Source organism: Thamnophis sirtalis, unplaced genomic scaffold (assembly GCF_051295495.1).
Source record: "Thamnophis sirtalis isolate CommonGarterSnake01/CBP01778 unplaced genomic scaffold, rThaSir2_p1.2 scaffold_2, whole genome shotgun sequence".
Lineage (NCBI taxonomy): Eukaryota > Metazoa > Chordata > Lepidosauria > Squamata > Natricidae > Thamnophis > Thamnophis sirtalis.
The window spans coordinates 145457858-145477662 of record NW_028261382.1 but is presented as its reverse complement, the minus strand read 5'-3'; the positions used below and the strand labels follow the sequence as shown (position 1 = coordinate 145477662).

Sequence of the window (19805 nt, the reverse complement as noted above, 5' to 3'; positions counted from 1 at the left end):
TGATCCATTGAAATATAATCCCAAGAGTTATTCCAGGGTTTCAGGACTCCCACACACTCCTGTTCATTGAACTATTGGTTTGGATGGGTGCACACAAAGAAGAAGAAAATATTTGATGGTGGGTACTTTAGGTAGTTTCTGATCTTTCTGTTCTCTTAGGTGCCAAGAAAATGTTTTATTTCAACAACTATCAAGGTGTGTCAGTATCTTTTTTCCCTTGGAGCAATAATGATGTTGTCAAGCATTTCGAGTCAGACCTGCCCAGAAGTTTGGGTGGAGAGATATTCTGTGTAATACAGCATCTTCAGTGCTCCCTTGCGAGGTAGCCAGAGGTTGCTCCAAAGCCTGGGTGGAAGAACATCTGTGCCGTGTCTTTTTACAGGCATTGCCACTGGGGGGGAGGGCAAGGTACAGACACCTGGAGCATTATTGCCCCTTCCTTGGATTTAAGAAACTACAGATGAAATGGACTGGCTTCCTTACAGAACAGCTGCTGTGCTGTTTATTTTAATGGTAAGATGGATCTTCAAAACTTTTTTTAAAAATATCCAAATATTCATTTTTAGCAAAGGACTTTGGTTTGGAGGTAATTTCTAGGGTTGCATTCTGCTTAAATTAAAGTTGATGGTGCAGGCATTTCTTAAATTAATTATCGAGTATTCTTAAACTGTGTACTGAAAATCTAGTTTTATTTAAAAAGTTGGAGATAGAAAAGCTTTTGGGTGCACTCCTTTTTCTTACTAGAGTGTAAATCCATTTGTATTCAGGTCATATTTCTAAATGCATAAGCATGGTAACACGGTGTCACAATTAGTCTAAATGGAATCAATATCTGGATTTTAGTTTCAATGAAAAGATTAAAATTTAATGAAATTCAGTACAAATATCGGTACAGTGTCATCTCTAGGTTGAATGTTGATTTCAGAAACGTGCATATAGAATTAGAATGGCCCTCCATCATATTAATGCTTTTGGTTCTAATGCTTCCTTTTCCTAACAAAAGGAAATAGAGTTGATGCTAAGACTTCACAGGTGTAGAATTCATCTTAATGCTCAAGAATTCGATACTGAGAACCACAGAATGGCTGATCATCACCGGTATTCTCCCATTCATCATTTCATAGCTTTACTGGTATTCACAATTTTAATTATAAGCTTTAAGTACATAATATAGTACTTCTGCACTCTCGCTCTGTTTGTGTGTGTGTGTGTGTGTGTGTGTGTGTGTGTGTTCTTTTGATGTGAAATTCTGTAAATCATTTCTATAACAAATAAAGCCAGCTCTGTTTGCTGATTTTACTTCAGTAAAATCAAGCTCATCCAGAGAGACAGCTGTCAAAAACAGTTGGCAAAAACTAACAAAAAGTATTTGGTACAACAAACAGGTTTCTTTAAATCTGGAGTGTTGCTTACAGTTTGGAAATGAAATTGGATGAGGCTGTTCATCTAACAATCTATGCTTTTACGAATCAGCTTACATACCACTGCTGCCTCAGTCAGTTTTACTTGCAGCAAGGTGTCTTTTAGCACAAAATCCATTTTTAAAACCTTCTTAAAAAGTGGTAGGCCCACAGGCCCCAGTGTAAACTGCTTGTGACTCATATCATGAGTCCCACTAGTTTTGGGTCCTAGATACTTGCCAGCAAGCTTTCTGTTGGGGCCTCCTTTGAAAGGACTTTCAATATGCTTCTAGTATTTTATTGAGGGGGAAGCTGGTCCTTTTCTTTTCCAAAGAGAAAATGAATAAATGTATCAGGCATGTTGAATCCATTTAACATAACTCACAGGTGAAATGAGGTGATTATCAAAAGCAGAAGCTACAAATATTTCAGAAGAACTTTGGAGGTTTCACATGAAGAAGTGGAATATAGATTTTTGTAATATCATATATAATTACATAGGTCACCACATAAAATACACTGAAATCTATTTATGATTGTTTGTCCTTGGAAGAAGGAATGTACACTGCTGAACATGTGAAATCCAAACGGTTATATGCATGGAAGATGTAACTATCAGTCTTATTCATAACAAATTACATTTAGGAGGGAGATGTTACAATATTTCCCATCTCCAAATGTTTATTTCAAGAGCCCGAATTGTATAGTTGGGTTGGGTTTAGAGTATATGTATGGACTTGTTTTAAGAAGGCAAAGTAGCACAATACTTTTGCCACCTGCCTAATGAAAACCTGTTTATGACTGCAATCTATACTTCACTCAAAATGATTTGTAGTTTGTAGCAGTGAAACACCCTCTTTTTCTTAATTAAAAATGAGTTTGGATTGCTTTGATATATAAATTTATGTTTCCAAATTGAGATCTAAATAATTTTCTCTAAGATTTTTGTGTTTCTTACTGAAATTATCATTTGTACACAATTCATTTAAAGATTTGGAATACAAACCTTGGCTAGTCCAGTATTCTCATGTTGCCTTATACAGTTAGGTGGTATGATGGGAGTTGTAGTCCAAGACATCTTGAGGGCATCAGGCGAGAAGAAGTTCATTTATTGCAAGTTACGGTCCACCTGCAAGAGCATGTGATCTGTGGGTGGATTATTTTTTCAGTAAAGATTAACAATCTTAAGAAAAATGAGTTGTTTTCATGTAAACTTAAATACAAAACTGGTAATTGTTATAAAAACTCTTGTAGCAAAATCACTGGTTTGCCTCCTGATTCTTACGAGTTTTAGGAATGCTTACCTTTTTTTCAACAACCCCCCCAAAATTAGAATCCATCAATAATAAGCTGTTGACCCAAAGGTCAAAATCATGGATTTCCAAAAGTGAACATTGACTGTATCCATTCATTGGGGGGGGGGGATGTAGAGTTTACATCAGAGAAATATCAAACTCTAAAGAGGACACACATGAAAGTTTGGCTAGGTTTAGGGTGCTGGGAAATGCTCCAGAATGAAAGAATGCTAAACTGCTTCTGGGTCTTTATCTGTCTCTACCTTCCTTTAATAAGTATTTTTGATGAGTTGCAACATGCAAAGTATTAAAATAAGAAAGAGCTTGCCAGGGTCTGAGTCTCTAAATAAAGTACTGAATTACTTTATCTACCATGTTGCTGAAGAATTTGGGGAATTCATAGTCACCCGAAGAAACATTTTAAAATTATTGATACTATGATTTTAGTGCACAGCCCATACCTTATTCATGCATATTCATAAAGTACCTAAATTCTTTCACCAGCAAAGAACACACAAGCAAATTTCTGTGCGAGATAAACTGAGATAAACTGTCTTTATATTCTTTATGGTCTCTAACATAAAGAAAAGGCAAAGGTACTGTTGCTTGTATGAAGCTCATAAATGGGCCTAAGGATGAGCATCCCCACCCATTGTAAAATACATGTTTAACCAGTTCAATGGGTCTCAGGTGAATAATTACAAGGGAGATGGAAATCCATCTCCAGGTGTGCATCTGAATTAGGATATGCACAAAGCCCTGCATTCATTCAGAGAGCTCCTAACTTGGATCACATTCAATCAGTTTATGATAAAATTAGCAATATGGTGCAGTTAAACTATCAAAATGTAATTCTCTCTCTCACACACACACACACACACACAACGACAGACAGACAAAGAGACACACACACACAGAGTAATCTTACTTTATATATTTAAAGATTAAAGATAAAGGAACCAAATTCCTGGTGATTTTACAGAGACATCCACATTGGAGTTTGATCACAGTGTTTTGACACTGTTATTTTTTCAATGTAGCCTACTGCCCTACTTTGCTTAGTTCAACTTTTGATACAATCCTACTCATCTGGAACCTTTAAGGACCTTTTATCTAAGCAAATAAGTCAAAGATAGTTGATGCAAGCTGAGGTTCTTTTTGGTGGGAATTTGTATATTTAATACTATTTATCTTTGAAGACATTACTGCCTGGTAGTTGATGGCAGATTTATAGAACTCTGGAGATAATGTAATAAAAGAAGGAAAGAAAGATTGAGTCTTGTATAATGGGAGTGTTAGCTCAGAAATCAAACTGCTGATACAACTGCATACTACAATGACACAATGATGACTAATAGCATAATGTGCTCAAATATCCAGCTTTGTTCACAGCAATATTCTGCTTCTCTTCAAAGGGAGAAAACTCAACTCCTAGAATGAACAGTACTGGGAAAGGGAGCAGATCAGGAATTAAGAGCATGTTCAGTCATTTGGATACAATAGGTGGAGTAGGGAGTATTTCATAATTGCATATAATATTGCTTTGGCAAGAACCACAGTGAATTAATTCGTTTGCTGTTGGCTTTGAAGCTGAAGTTGCAAAGCAGCATGCTAAAGTAAAGCTAAGAATAATGTCATGTACAATATTTTCATCTTGAACAAATGTTCATGACTTGGTCCTGATATTTGTAAACAAATATGCTTACATTTATAAGACAAAGTGATCAAAATTGAAGGCCAATGGAGCTGTTTTTAGACTTGTAGCCCAAATAAGGACAGATAAATAATGGGATTTGAAACCTCAATAACTTGAGAAGATTACTGCTGGTATTAAGAAATGCAATACAATTTAGCTTCAGTTGTTGTTGTTGTTGTTGTTATACTTTATTCATTAAACATGAAACTCAGTCAACTGAACATTCAAAAATGCATCTCACAAATATCATTGACTGATGCTAATGGTTAACATGTGTTGCTGCCAGAGTCCTAGGTATCAACCAAGTACCTTCTTAAAATATACAATGTTCTGAGTAGCGCAGTTTTTTTGCAGTTCCACTGGTGTTATTGCAGGAAGCTGCAATTTGTTGATTTATCTTATAAAATTCTTGGACATGGTATCAAGTGCCCCAATGACAATGGGTGGTAGTGGTGGTGGTGGTGGTGGTAGTGGTTGTTGTTGTTGTTGTTGTTGTTATTATTATTATTATTATTATTATTATTATTATTATTATATCATGGAGAATTAATCTTTGATTTTGCTAATGTAAAAGGGTCTACGTACATCTTTTCTGGTTACCTCAGTACAAACGTGTTCTGTCTAGCACTACAGCAAAAACTGAGTACAGTCAGATTTTCTGTTTTTAAAAGGATCAGGAAGATTAACCATTCCTTCTCAATTCCAGGAGAGGCCATGTGGCTCTCAAAATAGGTAAGGCAGGAATCAAGGGCCCTCCCTTTCTCTCATGTGTTGCTACATGTTCAAAAGTGATGAGGCTTTGATGGCATAGTCACCCTGCCAACTCGACATTTTTGGTGCTTCTGCAGACACCGCTTCTAATTCTATCAGATGTTATCTGATAGCTGCAACATTCCTTTCTAAGGCTAGATTCATTTGTCCCAAACTATCTGCTCCAATCGGCGAAAAAATAATTAGCATTTGCTACTAACAAGGCTACTAACTGAGATTCCAACTTTAATTTCATATACTGAATTAGGTAAATCATTTAATTACTCTTGAGAATTGTTAACTGACTTATCATTTTGCTTGTGTATTCTTCTCAACTCTGTGCCATAGAAATCTTAAGAAAAATCACTAATTCTACTCAGAAGAGGTGAGCAGCCCAAAGAAATTGACTTTTCTTTTTTGAACTATAAGAAACTAACGTTTGCATGCGTGGACTTCGGGAGAGGACCTTGGACCTCGCAGTGCAAACAGGAGCTGGTTTCTTCAGAATTTGTTTCCCAGTTGTTACATGCTGGATTCCCTGCTATCTTTTAAATCAGCATTTGCTTGAGTAAATTATACTGTTCTTGACCAAAGCATGAGCAACTTATTGTGGCACATCAAAACTATGATAAAGCTATACATAGCTCTTAGTTTTGTTGGACATAAAATGCATACTTTAAATCATTACTGGTACAAATGAAAACATCAAATATTAAGATCAGAGTATAATTTATCAAGCATCATTTCTCCCACACAATTATTGGAAAATCAATCACAATTGCATCATATATGTTTTCAGTCAATTCTCAGAAATTATGTTTTTTTGTTTCAGACTACTTAATTAAGAATCAACTCTCCCATAAAACAATTTATCCAATAAAACAAAGGGTGAATTACAATACAGCTTCCTTATAGTATGTAGAGTGTGTAGAGATATATATTACACACAGAAAGACAGAAATACACATACATTCACCTCTCATGCTAACAGTTTTCTAATGGCAAGAAGCAATAATATCAGAAATAACACATCTTCTCTTTTCTTTAACAACAAATTATGGCTAAGAAGGATCAGTGTATCTGCTTGTCTCTTCTTAAAGAATATTTCCCCCTCCCCCCTTACCTCCAGTTTCTTATCAGGTATCACATAACAAACATAAAACATATCCATTGTACTTAGTGCTTTTCTTCTAATGAAGAGCCCAAGGCATCATTAAATTCTTTTGTGCGAGCCTTATTTAAACATATCTGAAGAGGTTTCATGAACACTCTTGAGTTCTGATGCAGTTGCTATTTATTCTAGTTAATAATTATTCAGTACAATATTTGGTACAATTACTGTGTCCTAAAATATTTCAATTCAAAAGTTATGTTCAACAGGACTACTAGGAATGTTTCATTTCCAATGATAAATGTTATACTGTACTTATTAATACCTAATAAGTAATTCCAAAGAATGTTTGTCACTCTAACATTATATGAAAATTTATGATAGGATTTGTAAGCAAGTATTAAGAGAATAAGGGAATGATCTGAGGATTTGCAAGTTTAACAAAATCTTCAGCCAATTCTCCTATTCTCTAAAGGAAAACCATCAATGAATAACCTATAAACCATTTATGATGGCAGAGATTGAGAATATGGTTTGATGTATACCAAACACAAAACATGGGCCCATGTGGCATCACTGCATTTGAAGCACTATTCACATGTCTCTTAATGAAGTATAGCAAGAACTTGATTTCATAGCAATTGCAAGGGAGAAAAGTTGGACATATCTTACTGTGTGTCATATAATAAGGTATCTAGGACTGTCCCCCCTCCCTCCGTTGCGCAGTTGATATGGAATGAAAGTCAGGATGTATACTTGTCATTAGGAGCTATGTAAGCAGGTCCTAAATAAACATTCGCCACCCACCACGCCCTGAATTAAGCTCTGATGAATTCCCAGAGGAGCAGGCTTTGGGGAATCCACCGTAGCTTAGCAATTGAAGTCAGACTGATATGAAATGGTCAATCACAATATCCTTACTGATCAAGAGAGAAATCACCATAATGGAAATTGGGTGGGACCAGATGGTTTTCTTCTCCCCTCCAATGTTTTAGCAGAGAAATTGGTTGGATATATACTGTATTCTCTGAATTTCTTTTGAAGAAGGAGAAATTCATCAGTGATTTCTCAAAATCAGGATTTCCCTTTAAGAATGAAATAAGCCCTTCTATTTACACCGTGGTGAGATGGCAGCCAATGAATTGGATAAATAAATAAATAAATAATTTTTTAAAGTTCAAAGGAAGAATTTCTCTTGTGAATTCTTCTTTTGGATTTAACTTAAATGTAGGAAACCCAAAAGACTGCAGAGAAGACAGAGGGAGAACTGTCCAGGGAAAGACACAATATAGACATATACCTGCTCTTGGCTATCCTGGAACTAAACAAGTATATCAACACTTCCTATTTGGATTTGTCCCAAATTCTCTTCTGCTTTGAAATAATTTATCAAACAAATTGAGTTTCATTGAATTGAAAATTGCTATTGGGAAGTGCCTGCAACAGAAAGCAGTAAGCAGACTGTTAGTGCTGTTTGCCCTATCCAGGATCAATATCATGTATCCACTATTTCATCTCTCCAAACTTTCAGCAGCAATACCAAAGCCACCCATCATTGCTTTTCCTGTTGCCCACTTGATATGCTGACAACAAGAAGAGACCAGAAACTACTCTACCCTGAGTTCTTACAGTAACAAAAATCCCATCATCCCTGCAGAATTCCAAAAGAAAGAAAAGATCAGAAAACAGCCTGAAATTTTGGATTCTGGCTCCTAAATTCTGCAGGGAAAAGGGAAAACCAGCAAATCTTAAATTTAGGAGGAAGAGGCAAAGCCATCAAAGAAGGAGTTTCCTTACAGGAGTTGAACCTCAAAAGGTGGGAAAGGGAATAAGGCAATCATTCCTTCCACTACGCAAAGAAAGGCAGAGCATTAAAAAAAAAATCTTAGCTCAGCAGTAATTTTAATTACACAGCAGTTGAACCAGAAATTAGTAATCTCAGCTCTCCAATACTGCTGATCTCATGGGAACTCACATTGCCAAAAGTGGTTTCAAACTGGTTCGGAACTCTTGAGTAGCAGGATCTCTTTCTATTTGTAAAGAAATTTTAAAAAAACTACTCAGTATGCACATATCTAAGTAAGTTTGCAGTTCTAGGAACCATCCATATCATTGGACCTTAAAAAAGTGCTGTGGAATTACAATCAATAACTTTATCATGGGGAGGTGAGGCAAAGCCATAATAAGTGTTGCATTGAAAAAGCAAATAGTTTTTTAGCATTAGCTACGCCCTTCTGAAGAAGAACAGCTCTTCCTTTGTTCTTTCTTGTCTCATAAAACATGCATGACTGTGGAAAAACTTTCTTCAGTGCTGCTGTATTTGAAAACTATTATCTTTGCACTTGGAAACATAGGGGCTTTATACTTTTCTTTGCTATTAGCTGAAAAAAGACTGTTAATGACTAATAACTAAATAATTAAAATTATGATTTTTTTTCAAAAGAACCTGAAAGGTTTAAATAGCAAGGACAAAATTAATTCTATCTCGTTGAACAAATGAAGTTGTTCAGGCTATCACTTTATGTAAAATACACTGAAAATATATATAGTCAAATGTGTTTCAGGAAATTTAGTCTCCTGTTTTAAAATATTTTTGGTCAAGTTAGGACCAATACCACTTGCACTTCTCTAAGTTTGTGAGGACAGCATTGTTATACAATTAAAGATTTGTGTCTTTAAGGAATGTGATGTATTCAATGCTATTTGGTCAAAGTTTTGTCAATCCTGCATTCATAGATACAGCTATGTTCCAAATGGTACCATATGTGAGGTCTTTCGTGCTCCCTGAGTTTGGTTGTTTTCCTGAAGAGCTTTCATCACCAAACGACATCAATGGACTTTTAGCATGGACCTTCCCTTTTGGCACTGATGATGTTATCTAGTTTGGTAATGAAATGTCTACAAGAAAACAACCAAGCTCAGAGAGCACCAAGGACACACAGTTCAACCCTGACCTACAGATATTATCTTCCATTGGTGGTACCTATTGTTAGAATTGGGTTTAGTGTCAACTCCAGGACACCAGGGACACACATATTTCTTTAATTTCTAGCTTAAAATGGTTATTTAACTGCTAGGGTTTACTCCCTAGTAGGAAGAACCGATTCTATTACATTACATCTGAATCAATTTTCTATAATTCCCCCAGAATAACCAAATTATGTAACCACTCTTTCTACATGACAATTGTCAATAAATCTGTCCATAAAGCAAGTAAAATTATAACCATTTGAACTTAAATATCTAAACTTACTATTTTTTTCTAATTTAATGTATATTTTTGAAAAAAATGGTTACTGAGGGAGTTTGGGAGATTATTTGGCAATTGTTCATTTTATGGTCATCATATTCACAAAAAAAGTTATACTTTATGAAGCTATCAAGTACATGACTTTTGATATAACAGGTTCAAGATGCAAGACAGGTTCCTGTCCTGGAAAACATACAATCTAAAATTTATTATTGGAGAAACTGCAGCATAACATCAAAAGAAATTGTAATATACCATTTTTCTTCTTGCTATTTAAATAACATTACTTCACAGCTGCCAATTTAATTGAATTGGACAAAATATTCCAATTATTTTTTAAAACAAAATCATAAGCATAACTTGATGCATGAATATAAGTTTTGTTTGCTCTTGCAATTCAAGCACACTTTAAATAGTGTACAAATTTAAGATTTAAAAGAGTTAAAATCATCTTATATGCTGTAGCCCCTTGGTTCACATCAATGCAGAAATAACTATGTTGTCATTACACCAAAATAAATATTATGTAACTGATAGAAAATAATTCTCATGTGCAATTCCTCTTTCTTTTTCTTTTTTAAATCTTTTATGGCCCTTTGGACAGCCAGTATAATTTAGTGGTTAATGTCAGAAATATTGGAATAGTGGATAAGAAATCAGAATGAGTTCAGTCTTCTCCTAAACTAAAATGAAGTTCACAAAAATCTTACAGTATGCTTCTAAAGACACACCCAGATTTTTTGTGTTATAGGAAGAATCATCTTGAAAATCCTCATATTTTGGGAGCGGCTTGTCATTCCAGAAGCCTTAAGAAAATGCTCATGCTTTCCTTTACATGTGGAGCAAAATTGCAATTGAATATTTATTGCAAAGGCATGATTGCAATATTTGTTGAAAGTAGAGTAGTATAGACCAATAGAGTAATAATATCCCAAGAATCATGGATTTCAATTTTTAAAGCAAATGTCTAAACCTTGTGTCATAAATCATTTGGTGAAGAAGCAACATTCCTACCAAAATTTACAGAATGTGAACACTTGCTTTTTTTTTCTTCTTTGTCCTGAAATTGCTAGACTTTATCCTACAAGGTAGAGATTTTTATCAAACATTTGAATTATACATGTAATGGAAGCTATCTATTTATAAGAGACATAACTTCTTTGTGTTCTATCTAAAATTATTGAGGTATGTTATCATTTCTACTTGAAATTTACTTATCTGGTGAGAATATCTGCTCTAATGAAAGCAAAAGCTTTAATTAAAACCAAAAATGGCAGCATTCCAAGTTTTGTAATGTTTTCTGTATGTGTATATGAGAGAGAGAGGGAGGGAGAGGGAGAGCGAGAGAGGGAGAGAGGGAGAGAACTAGTCTGCTGCTGACACTATTGAGTTTTAGGATGTTTAAAATATTACATTTTAAAATAAAATCAAACTTCATTTTATCAATTTGGAGTTTTTCATCATGTTTGCTGAAACTAAAAGTGGGATACTAGTGATGTTCTGAATGTTATGAAACCAGCCTCAACCAACATTGGCAACAGTTAGGGGTGTGTGGAGGTAAACTTAAATGTGAGTCATTTAGCAAAAAAAAGTGAGAGAAATGCTAATTTAAACTGAAGGAACCATTAATTCAAAGAAAAAGCAGAGTTGTGTTGCAAAGAAAGAGATATACGTGAAACCTGTTTCTGCATTATGATCTTGTGCAATAAGATTCCTTTTTTATTTCCAGGTATTTCAACTATCTAAAATTACATGTCAGAGTTAATTAATGAGACCATAATGCTTATTTTGTCCTTATTTTGTTTCTTTTCCAGGTGTCTCTGGATTTCAGCATCGGTTCTTTTCATGTTGAGGTAACAATCACTTCAATTCATTTTCTAGGAAAGTGTACAATATAAATCTAATTGAGACTTGCTATAAAAATACTATTTATTGTAAATCAATATGCAAGACTCAGCCTTCCTTATTGCTTGAGCCTTTGATAGCCGCAAGAAAAGCATTCCAAGCATATGATCTTATTTTCACACATGTTCCTTCTCTGCCTCCCTCAGGATCGTGGCCTGGAGTCACCAGTCTTCCCAGTGACCCATTGCTCTATGTCTTGAGATAGTATGGTCCTCTGGTTCAAATTTTGATAGTATGGTCCTCTGGTTCAAATTTTGAGAAGCCATTCTGATGACATTTATTACCATTTACAGCTTCCTAGGATTAGACCAGGGGTGTCAAACTCAAGGCCCGGGGATCAGATCCAGCCTGTGGGGTGCTTAGATCTGGCCCATGGGGCCACCCTGGAAACAGGAAAGGACCGGCCCGCACTGCCTCTGCCAATGAAAACCGAACTCCATTTTCGCTGGCAGAGGGTTGCAGGAGGCCACCACCTCTGAAAACAGAGCTCACGAATCCGTTTTTGCTGGGAGAGCACTTGGGCCACCACAGGCACCCCCAACACAAGTGATGTTGAGCTGGCCACACTCACACTGGCCATGCCCATCCCGGCCCCCTGAGGTCAAACACAACCCTGAATGAAATTGAGTTTGACACCCCTGGATTAGACCATTCCACTTCAAACATCTGGGTATCTGGAAATATTCTGTGAAGTTTAAAGATAGTGAAAAGCTTTTTGTTAAGCAAAAGCAACAGATAATGTGCAGCTAGGCTATTCTATTTTGGATTTTAAATGTACTATTACATACCTGTGATGTCATTTAGTAAGTACAATAATATTGGTGTGTTCTTTATTCAAGGTAAAAGAATGGAATGAAAAAGGAATGTGGAGATGGAAATCCCATCGGAGGCAGAAACGAGAATGGATTAAATTTGCTGCTGCCTGTAGGGAAGGAGAAGATAATTCAAAAAGAAATCCAATTGCAAGAGTAAGTTCCAAGCATTTTATATAGATAAAATTCAAACAGTTGCAAAAAGCTAAGCAAAAAGCAACATCTTAGCTAAGGGAATTTCCAGACCAGGTTTTTATTATGCAATTACTCTGACTCATCAATGGAGTTTTATGAAGAGCTCAAATATTTTCCATAGGTAAGCTTGCTGTTTTCCCTACCAATTTTACTATACAGTCTTCTCTTTACGTGCTTTTCCCCACAAAAATGGGGGAAATATGAAATATACAATCATTTTTTGAAGTACTAGGAATATGTGTATAAAAAGATTCTGCATATTTCCCTAGCTAAAAATTGAGCTACATTTTTCACTTGCATTCTGTCAAACTAAAGTTCAGGTTTCTCAAATATTTGGGCTGATTTTACATGCTATGTTAAGCAGGACAACCATACTTATTTTATGCCAATTGAATATATTAATGTATTGGAAGAATATTAAGAAATTATTAATATCTAGTTTTATGAATTGTGTTTCTTGTCTCCCTTTCCAATCCTTGCATGTATAAACTGAATTTTATTGCACTGTTTATAGACTGCATTTTTTTTTTAGAAATAAAAATATTATGTAAAAAAAGACTGTAATATTTTTGGTTTTGTTTTCTAAAACAGATCCGATCAGATTGTGAAAAAACGCAGCCAATTATATATAAAATAAGTGGAGTAGGCATTGATCAACATCCCGTGGGAATATTTGTCATCAACCAGAAGACTGGTGAAATTAATATAACAAAAATAGTAGATCGAGAAGAAACTCCAATGTTTGTGGTAAGTAATATTGGCAAAACAGATCTTCTTTACTATTACGGTTAATGATTACAGTATCTAAATCATGGTTACTCACCTCTGTATAAAAGGTGATTTCCTGAGACCACTTGATATTTTAAGTATATTTCTTAAGACTCCAAAAATATGCCTTTGCAGCAGCTGGTAACTTCTAAATTTCCCTTTTCATGGAAATGTTAGCCTTTTTAATGAGATTTCGTTTTTCAGTTTTAGAATAAGAATTCGAGTTATACATCTTTCTAGAATGTTGATGGCTTTTAATATAATATTGGGGTGCTTTTGTTGGGTAGTTGGTATATATCTTTCTTATTTTTGGTTCTCTTGGTTTTATATGAGTTACTATGGTTATATTTGTCACTGTTAGCCATGTGGAATATGAGACAAGTCAGAGATTGTTTTGTAATTAGATCAAAGATGACCTAATTCTTGCAATATGGGATGAAGCTTCTTTAGCTCACTGTTGAAAGTGTTGTGACTACTTTATAGACTTTTTGAATAAAGCTTTTTAACTTTTTTAATGTCTTAATTCAGATTCACTGTCATGCAATAAATGTTATGACTGGAAAATCAATAGAAACACCTCTTGATCTTCGTGTTCGGGTTCTGGACATAAATGACAATCCACCAATATTTACACAACACATGTTCTCCGGATCAATAATAGAAAGCAGCATGGAGAGTAAGTACTTTCTAAATAATTGCACCCTGCCTAGAATAGTAGCCAATATGTATTGTTTCATATATCATTTTGTCAGCTGTATAATTTCTAATTTCTGGAAAACATGCATATGAATACAGCAGTATCTTTCTTGGAAGTAAGGACTTCCCTTAATTTAATGGCACTTGGGAAGAAGCACAGGATTGTGCCACAAGTCCCATTTTTGTCACTAGAAAAATTAAGTTTGGAGTTTAATTCTCCCATATTTGTGTCACTACTCATAAAGGTTTCACTTTGAAAACTGAAAAATTGAGTTTTTCTTTCTTCAGCTAAGGATATCTCTTGATGATAAATAAATAATAAAGCACAATATCAATATATGCTATCTTGGTCAGTGAATAAATAACTAACAGTAAGTCACATTTTCTCGCTGTGATGAGTACACGAGTCAAGTGACCTGTTTATGGTTCCCTGGCTTATTTTTGATCACATTTGATATATTTTTCAATTCTTTGATTAATCCTCAATGGAGTATACAAGTAGCCCTTGACTTACAACCCTAATTGAGCCCAAAATCTACGTTGCTAAGCGAGACATTTGTTAAGTGCGTTTTGCCTCATTTTACAACTTTTCTTGCCACAGTTGTTAAATGAATAATTGCAGTTGTTAAGTGAATAATTGCAGTTGTTAAGTGAATCTGGCTTCCACATTGACTTGCCAGGTCGCAAAAAGTGTTCACATGATATGGCGACACGGAAATTGCATTAATATGAATCAGTTGCCAACCACCCACATTTTTGTCACATGACCATGAACATACTGCAATGGTCATAACGGTGAAAATTGGTCATAGGACATTTTAATGATGTTAACCCTAACCCCAACTCCAACCCTAACCCCACACCAACCCTAACCCCAACCCTAACCCCAATCCTAACCCCAAACCCAACCCTAACCCCAACCACAAGCCTAACCCCAACCCTAACCCCAACCCTAACCCTAACCCTAACCCCAACCACAAGCCTAACCCCAAGCCTAACCCCAACCCCAACCCTAACCCCAACCCTAACCAAAACCACAACCCTAACCACAACCCTAACCACAACCCTAACCCTAACCACAACCCTAACCACAACCCTAACCCTAACCACAACCCTAACCACAACCCCAAGCCTAACCCCAACCCTACCCTAACTGTAACCCCAACCCCAAGCCTAACCCCAAGCCTAACCCCATCCCTAACCCCAAGCCTAACCCCAAGCCTAACCCCAAGCCTAACCCCAACCCCAAGCCTAACCCTAACCCAACCCCAATTCTAATCCCAACCCTAACCCACAACCCCAAGCCTAACCCCAACCCTATCCTAATCCTAACCCCAACCCCAAGCCTGACCCCAACCCTAACCCTAACCCCAACCCTAACCTCAACCCCAACCCCAAAACCAACCCTAACCCCATCCCTAACCCCATCCCTAACCCCAAGCCTAACCCCAAGCCTAACCCCAAGCCTAACTCCAACCACAACCCTAACCACAACCCTAACCCCAAACACAAGCCTAACCCCAACCCTAACCCCGAGCCCAAGCCTAACACCAAACCCTAACCCCAACCACAACCACAACCCTAACCCTAATCCAGGGCCTAAGAGGGCCTAATCTGCTATGGCATCTGTCACCAGCAAATTGATATTATGTCAAAATAATCATATGTAAGGAGATGTTGCACTCAAGTGTCTATTATTGACATGTAATTCACAGCTTTTGTATAACAATATTTATACAATTTATTATAGTTTTATAGAAATAGCTGCAAGAAAACAACCAAACAGAGAGCACCATGGACCCCTCATTTCAACCCTGGGTTATTAATATTCTCCTTTATTAGTATCTGTTTTCTCATTTAGCTAATCACTTCCCACTTATGACCACTATCACTTAACATTGCTCTATAGACAAATACTGGGCAAACCAAAAATACAAAATTTGTTCTGATATAACTGAAATAATCTCAGGGTAAAACCTAAGAATTAAAGAATTCTACAGAATTAAAGCAAAGGTCTACATTACAATTAACTCAAGCTTTTGTTTAAATATATTGAAAAAATGTTTCCTTTTTCATGGGGTACATCCTTGGTAGCAGATCAACAGAAAATGATCCATGAACTCCCATGAAGGTGCCTTCCTAGTATGAAAAAAACGCATTCCTTCTTTTTTATAAGGATGCTAAATTAATGATTTCACAAATGATGGTGATTATGATTTTAATATCTTACGCTTTTGCCCCCTTTTGTCTTTTCCTTCTTTCCAGATACATTTGTAATGAAAATAACTGCTACTGATGCTGATGAGCCAAATAATTTAAATTCCAAAATTGCTTACAAGATTGAAAGCCAGAGTCCTGCAGGACCATTATTGTTTATCTTGAACACAGAGAATGGAGAACTTCATATTGCAAAAGCTCTTGATAGAGAGGTAAAAACAAAACAGAAAAGCCTTTTACAAAAAAATATTGTTGGGAAAACAGAATATTCTGTGGCTGGGATATTAATGGAACTGGCATGGGGTATTGGATGGATGAATATGAATTTCATAGGGGCCACAATATTATTTATTGTTTTCTTTAGTATTCTGCATTTTTGTTCTATTCACTACCCACAGTTTCTTCTGCTGGCTAGGCGGCTATGTAAGTTTGTTAAATAAATGAGTACTTTCAAAAATGCTTAAATGGATACTTTCAAAATATGTTAAAAATAAAATCATTTATAAAATCAATACAATCAATATTCATTCAAAATAAACAAATACTTATGTTGAAAATAAGTGAGATTTCTGGAAATTCAATAACAACCGCAAGCAAAGTTTATGTCAAGAAAATGACTAAGAAAAAGAGAAGTTTCTCAACTTCTCAATGATCTTCAGGACCACTGACCAGGGTATCTTTCTGGACCAACTCCAGGGGTTGGGTGTGGGTGGCACTGTATTGTACTGATCCAGCTAGTTTTAGTATTGAAAGAGGTCCTGCCCTTGGCCTCCACTCTGTGGATTCCCCTGAGACTTGGTACTCTTTCCACTCCTGTTTAACATGTACATGAAGCCACTGATCAAAGTCATCCATAGCTACATGGTGAGGTATCATCAGTAGGAATGTTCAGCCCTAGCAAACTAAGTGATACTATTGATTTCCTGTCCTGATGTATGGAAGCAGTGGATGGTTTGGATGGGAAACAATCCAGAAGCTACCACTAATGTAAAATGCAGCATTGTGGACACATAAATGGGCTCCTCAATCAGTATTTGTTACACCTTTGCTCCACTAGCTGTATTGGTTGCCGATTTGTTTCTGGATTCAATTCAAAGTTTTAAACTTTAAACCTCTGCATGGTATGGGCCAGGTTATTTAAGACACCACCTCTCCTTCCATCCTATCAGATCTGGCAGGAGAGACATGATATGGGTCTTGTGTACTAAGGAATATCATCTGACAGGATCCTGGAGCTGGCCCTTTTCTGTCACAGCATCCATCCTTTAGAAAATCATTCCCTTGAAATTACACCAGACCCAGTCCTGCTGGCCCCTCAGAAAGCCTTTAAGACAGATGTCATCATTATGCCCAGGGAATCTAATGATGGCATGGGGCCTTTATTATTCTATTAGTAATTGTATGCATTGCACTCTCCCACATATTATGGTTTATGGTTTTAATTTGTTTTAATATTTTTTATTTTAATTATTGTTTTGTACTTAATTGTGTGAGCCACGCAGCATCATGTATGTGAGATGGCCAACCTTATAAATTGAGTAAACATGCAACGTGGGGGAGACTCTGATTATTTCTAACATGGTAATCCAGTGCTTGCTAATAGTAGTAAATCTTATTAGTGCACTGCTTTTAATCCAAATAAGTATTTCAATGAAAGACCAAAGAAGAAGATATACACATACAGTATAAATAGAATATACATATTCCAAAATGTAAAATAAAATCTATGTTTCATAAAATTAAAAAGATCTGGATCAGACCAATGTTCTTTATTAGTTATGTAATTTTAAAGCATTTGTCACATTATTTCCTCTTCCGTTTCTTCCCCTCCATATTTTCTTTAGGAACAAAGTCAATATACTCTGGTTGTCAAAGCCTCCGACAGAAATGGAGGGCCAGAAGGAATATCATCAGAATGTTTGTGTCAGGTTAAAGTTCAGGATGTGAATGATAATTTTCCTACTCTTTCACAGAGCTCGGTAAGCTTACTGATACCTAATATCATTAGTTTCTTTTCGGTCTGGAAATTCCTGATTTTACACTTGTTCTTCCAAACTCACTCATTGCAGTGGATGATTAGTAGAAATCAATAGATCCATTTCCAGAAAAGGGGTAGTTTAAGATTCATTGGATTAAAAAAAAAAAGGTCCCCCATATCCTTCTTATGCAATATTCTGTTTTCAGTCTTTCCTTCAGCTACCACTGGGGGAGAAAGCTGATGACAAAAGCTTCTATCCATTACTTCCTAATCACCTTCAGGACCATTGTGTCATCCTAGCTCCTTTCATAAGCAATAGAAGGAAATGTTATGATTGAATTATAAATAATCATCAAGATAGAAATTATTTCTACGTTCTCTAATAACTTCTGGGAATCAGAAATAAGATCAGAAATAAGGGGTGGAAGTCCAGGAAGAAATGGATACATATTTGATCCACGTAGTTACTCTTTTCTTCCAATGAGAGAATAATTTAAGAGCTTGCTTCAAATTTTCCTAAAGTCAAAAAATTTAATAATACAGTATGGACCTGGTTTCAGAATCAAACCAGGTAAGCCAACAACTTCTTAATCCAAAGACTGTGGTTTAAAATTTTAGGACTATTTCATGCATTAAAGATGATAGGTTTAAAAAAAAACATAAATCAGGGATAATGGCATGAAAATAATTTTTAAAAGAATCATAAATTATATAAAATATGATCTGACCTCTAAAATAGCAATAGCAATAGCAGTTAGACTTATATACCGCTTCATAGGGCTTTCAGCCCTCTCTAAGCGGTTTACAGAGTCAGCATATTGCCCCCAACAACAATCCGGGTCCTCATTTTACCCACCTCGGAAGGATGGAAGGCTGAGTCAACCTTGAGCCTAGTGGGATTTGAACAGCCGAACTGCTGAACTGCAGTCAGCTGAAGTAGCCTGCAGTGCTGCATTTAACCACTGCGCCACCTCAGCTCTATAGATGGGATTGACTACATCTCATTGATGAATCAACACTCAATGAAAATAAGTAACACAATCATGAGTATACCTAGGCCAGCAGTGCTATTTCCACATCACCATGTAATGAATGAACTTTTTCACTAAAATAAATTATCCAGATAACACAAAACTTACAACAGAAGGCTAGATTCCTGACATTGCAGTTGCTTATTCGTAATGACATTTTACTCTTAAAAAATGAAGAGCATCCAAAAATGCAGTTTATACCTCCAAACATTGAAATGGTATAGTCCATACAGAGTTTTAGCAATTCATTTGTTCCCTGTACGAACTAGATAGGAATTACAATGCAGTTTGGGAAGTTGTTTTGTCATCATGAGTGATAATACAGCTACTGCCCAATAAAAAGAAAGAGAAAAATGAAGAGAGGAAATTACTGTGCTCTACCAGATAGTATGATAGAAATGGAAAAGTGAGCAGGTAGAAGCATTTTATTGAACTGAGGATGATTTTTGAGTTCATTGCATTTATTCACTATATTCTCTGGAATTCGCATGCCACGAATGAGGTCATGCTACTAACTCTGTCTTGAATCTACAGTACAGACTTCTACAGTGAGTAACCCTTCATGTATGAAGGTATATGCTCTTGGAGATTCATTCCATCCAATGTAGGCAGCATGAGCAAACCACACACACAAAAATGTAAATTTTGCAGTGGCAAGGTGAGGCTCTATAGTCTGACCCAGCATTAAGCTCATATGTTTA

The 19805-nt window shown here is 36.0% G+C and overlaps 1 protein-coding gene across 1 annotated transcript in view; it reads left to right on the top strand.

Annotated features, from left to right (window-relative positions):
* The first annotated feature begins 350 nt into the window (after positions 1–350).
* The window catches only part of LOC106544671 (desmoglein-4), a 34342-nt gene continuing 14887 nt past the window's right edge, over positions 351–19805 (top strand). Inside the window, exons 1-7 of the mRNA XM_087707132.1 lie at positions 351–513; positions 11317–11355; positions 12247–12375; positions 13006–13161; positions 13711–13858; positions 16144–16307; positions 17940–18074. Of these exons, the coding sequence (XP_087563258.1) occupies positions 466–513; positions 11317–11355; positions 12247–12375; positions 13006–13161; positions 13711–13858; positions 16144–16307; positions 17940–18074 (819 nt within the window). The 5' untranslated portion in view covers positions 351–465. The remainder of the gene's footprint in view (positions 514–11316; positions 11356–12246; positions 12376–13005; positions 13162–13710; positions 13859–16143; positions 16308–17939; positions 18075–19805) is intronic.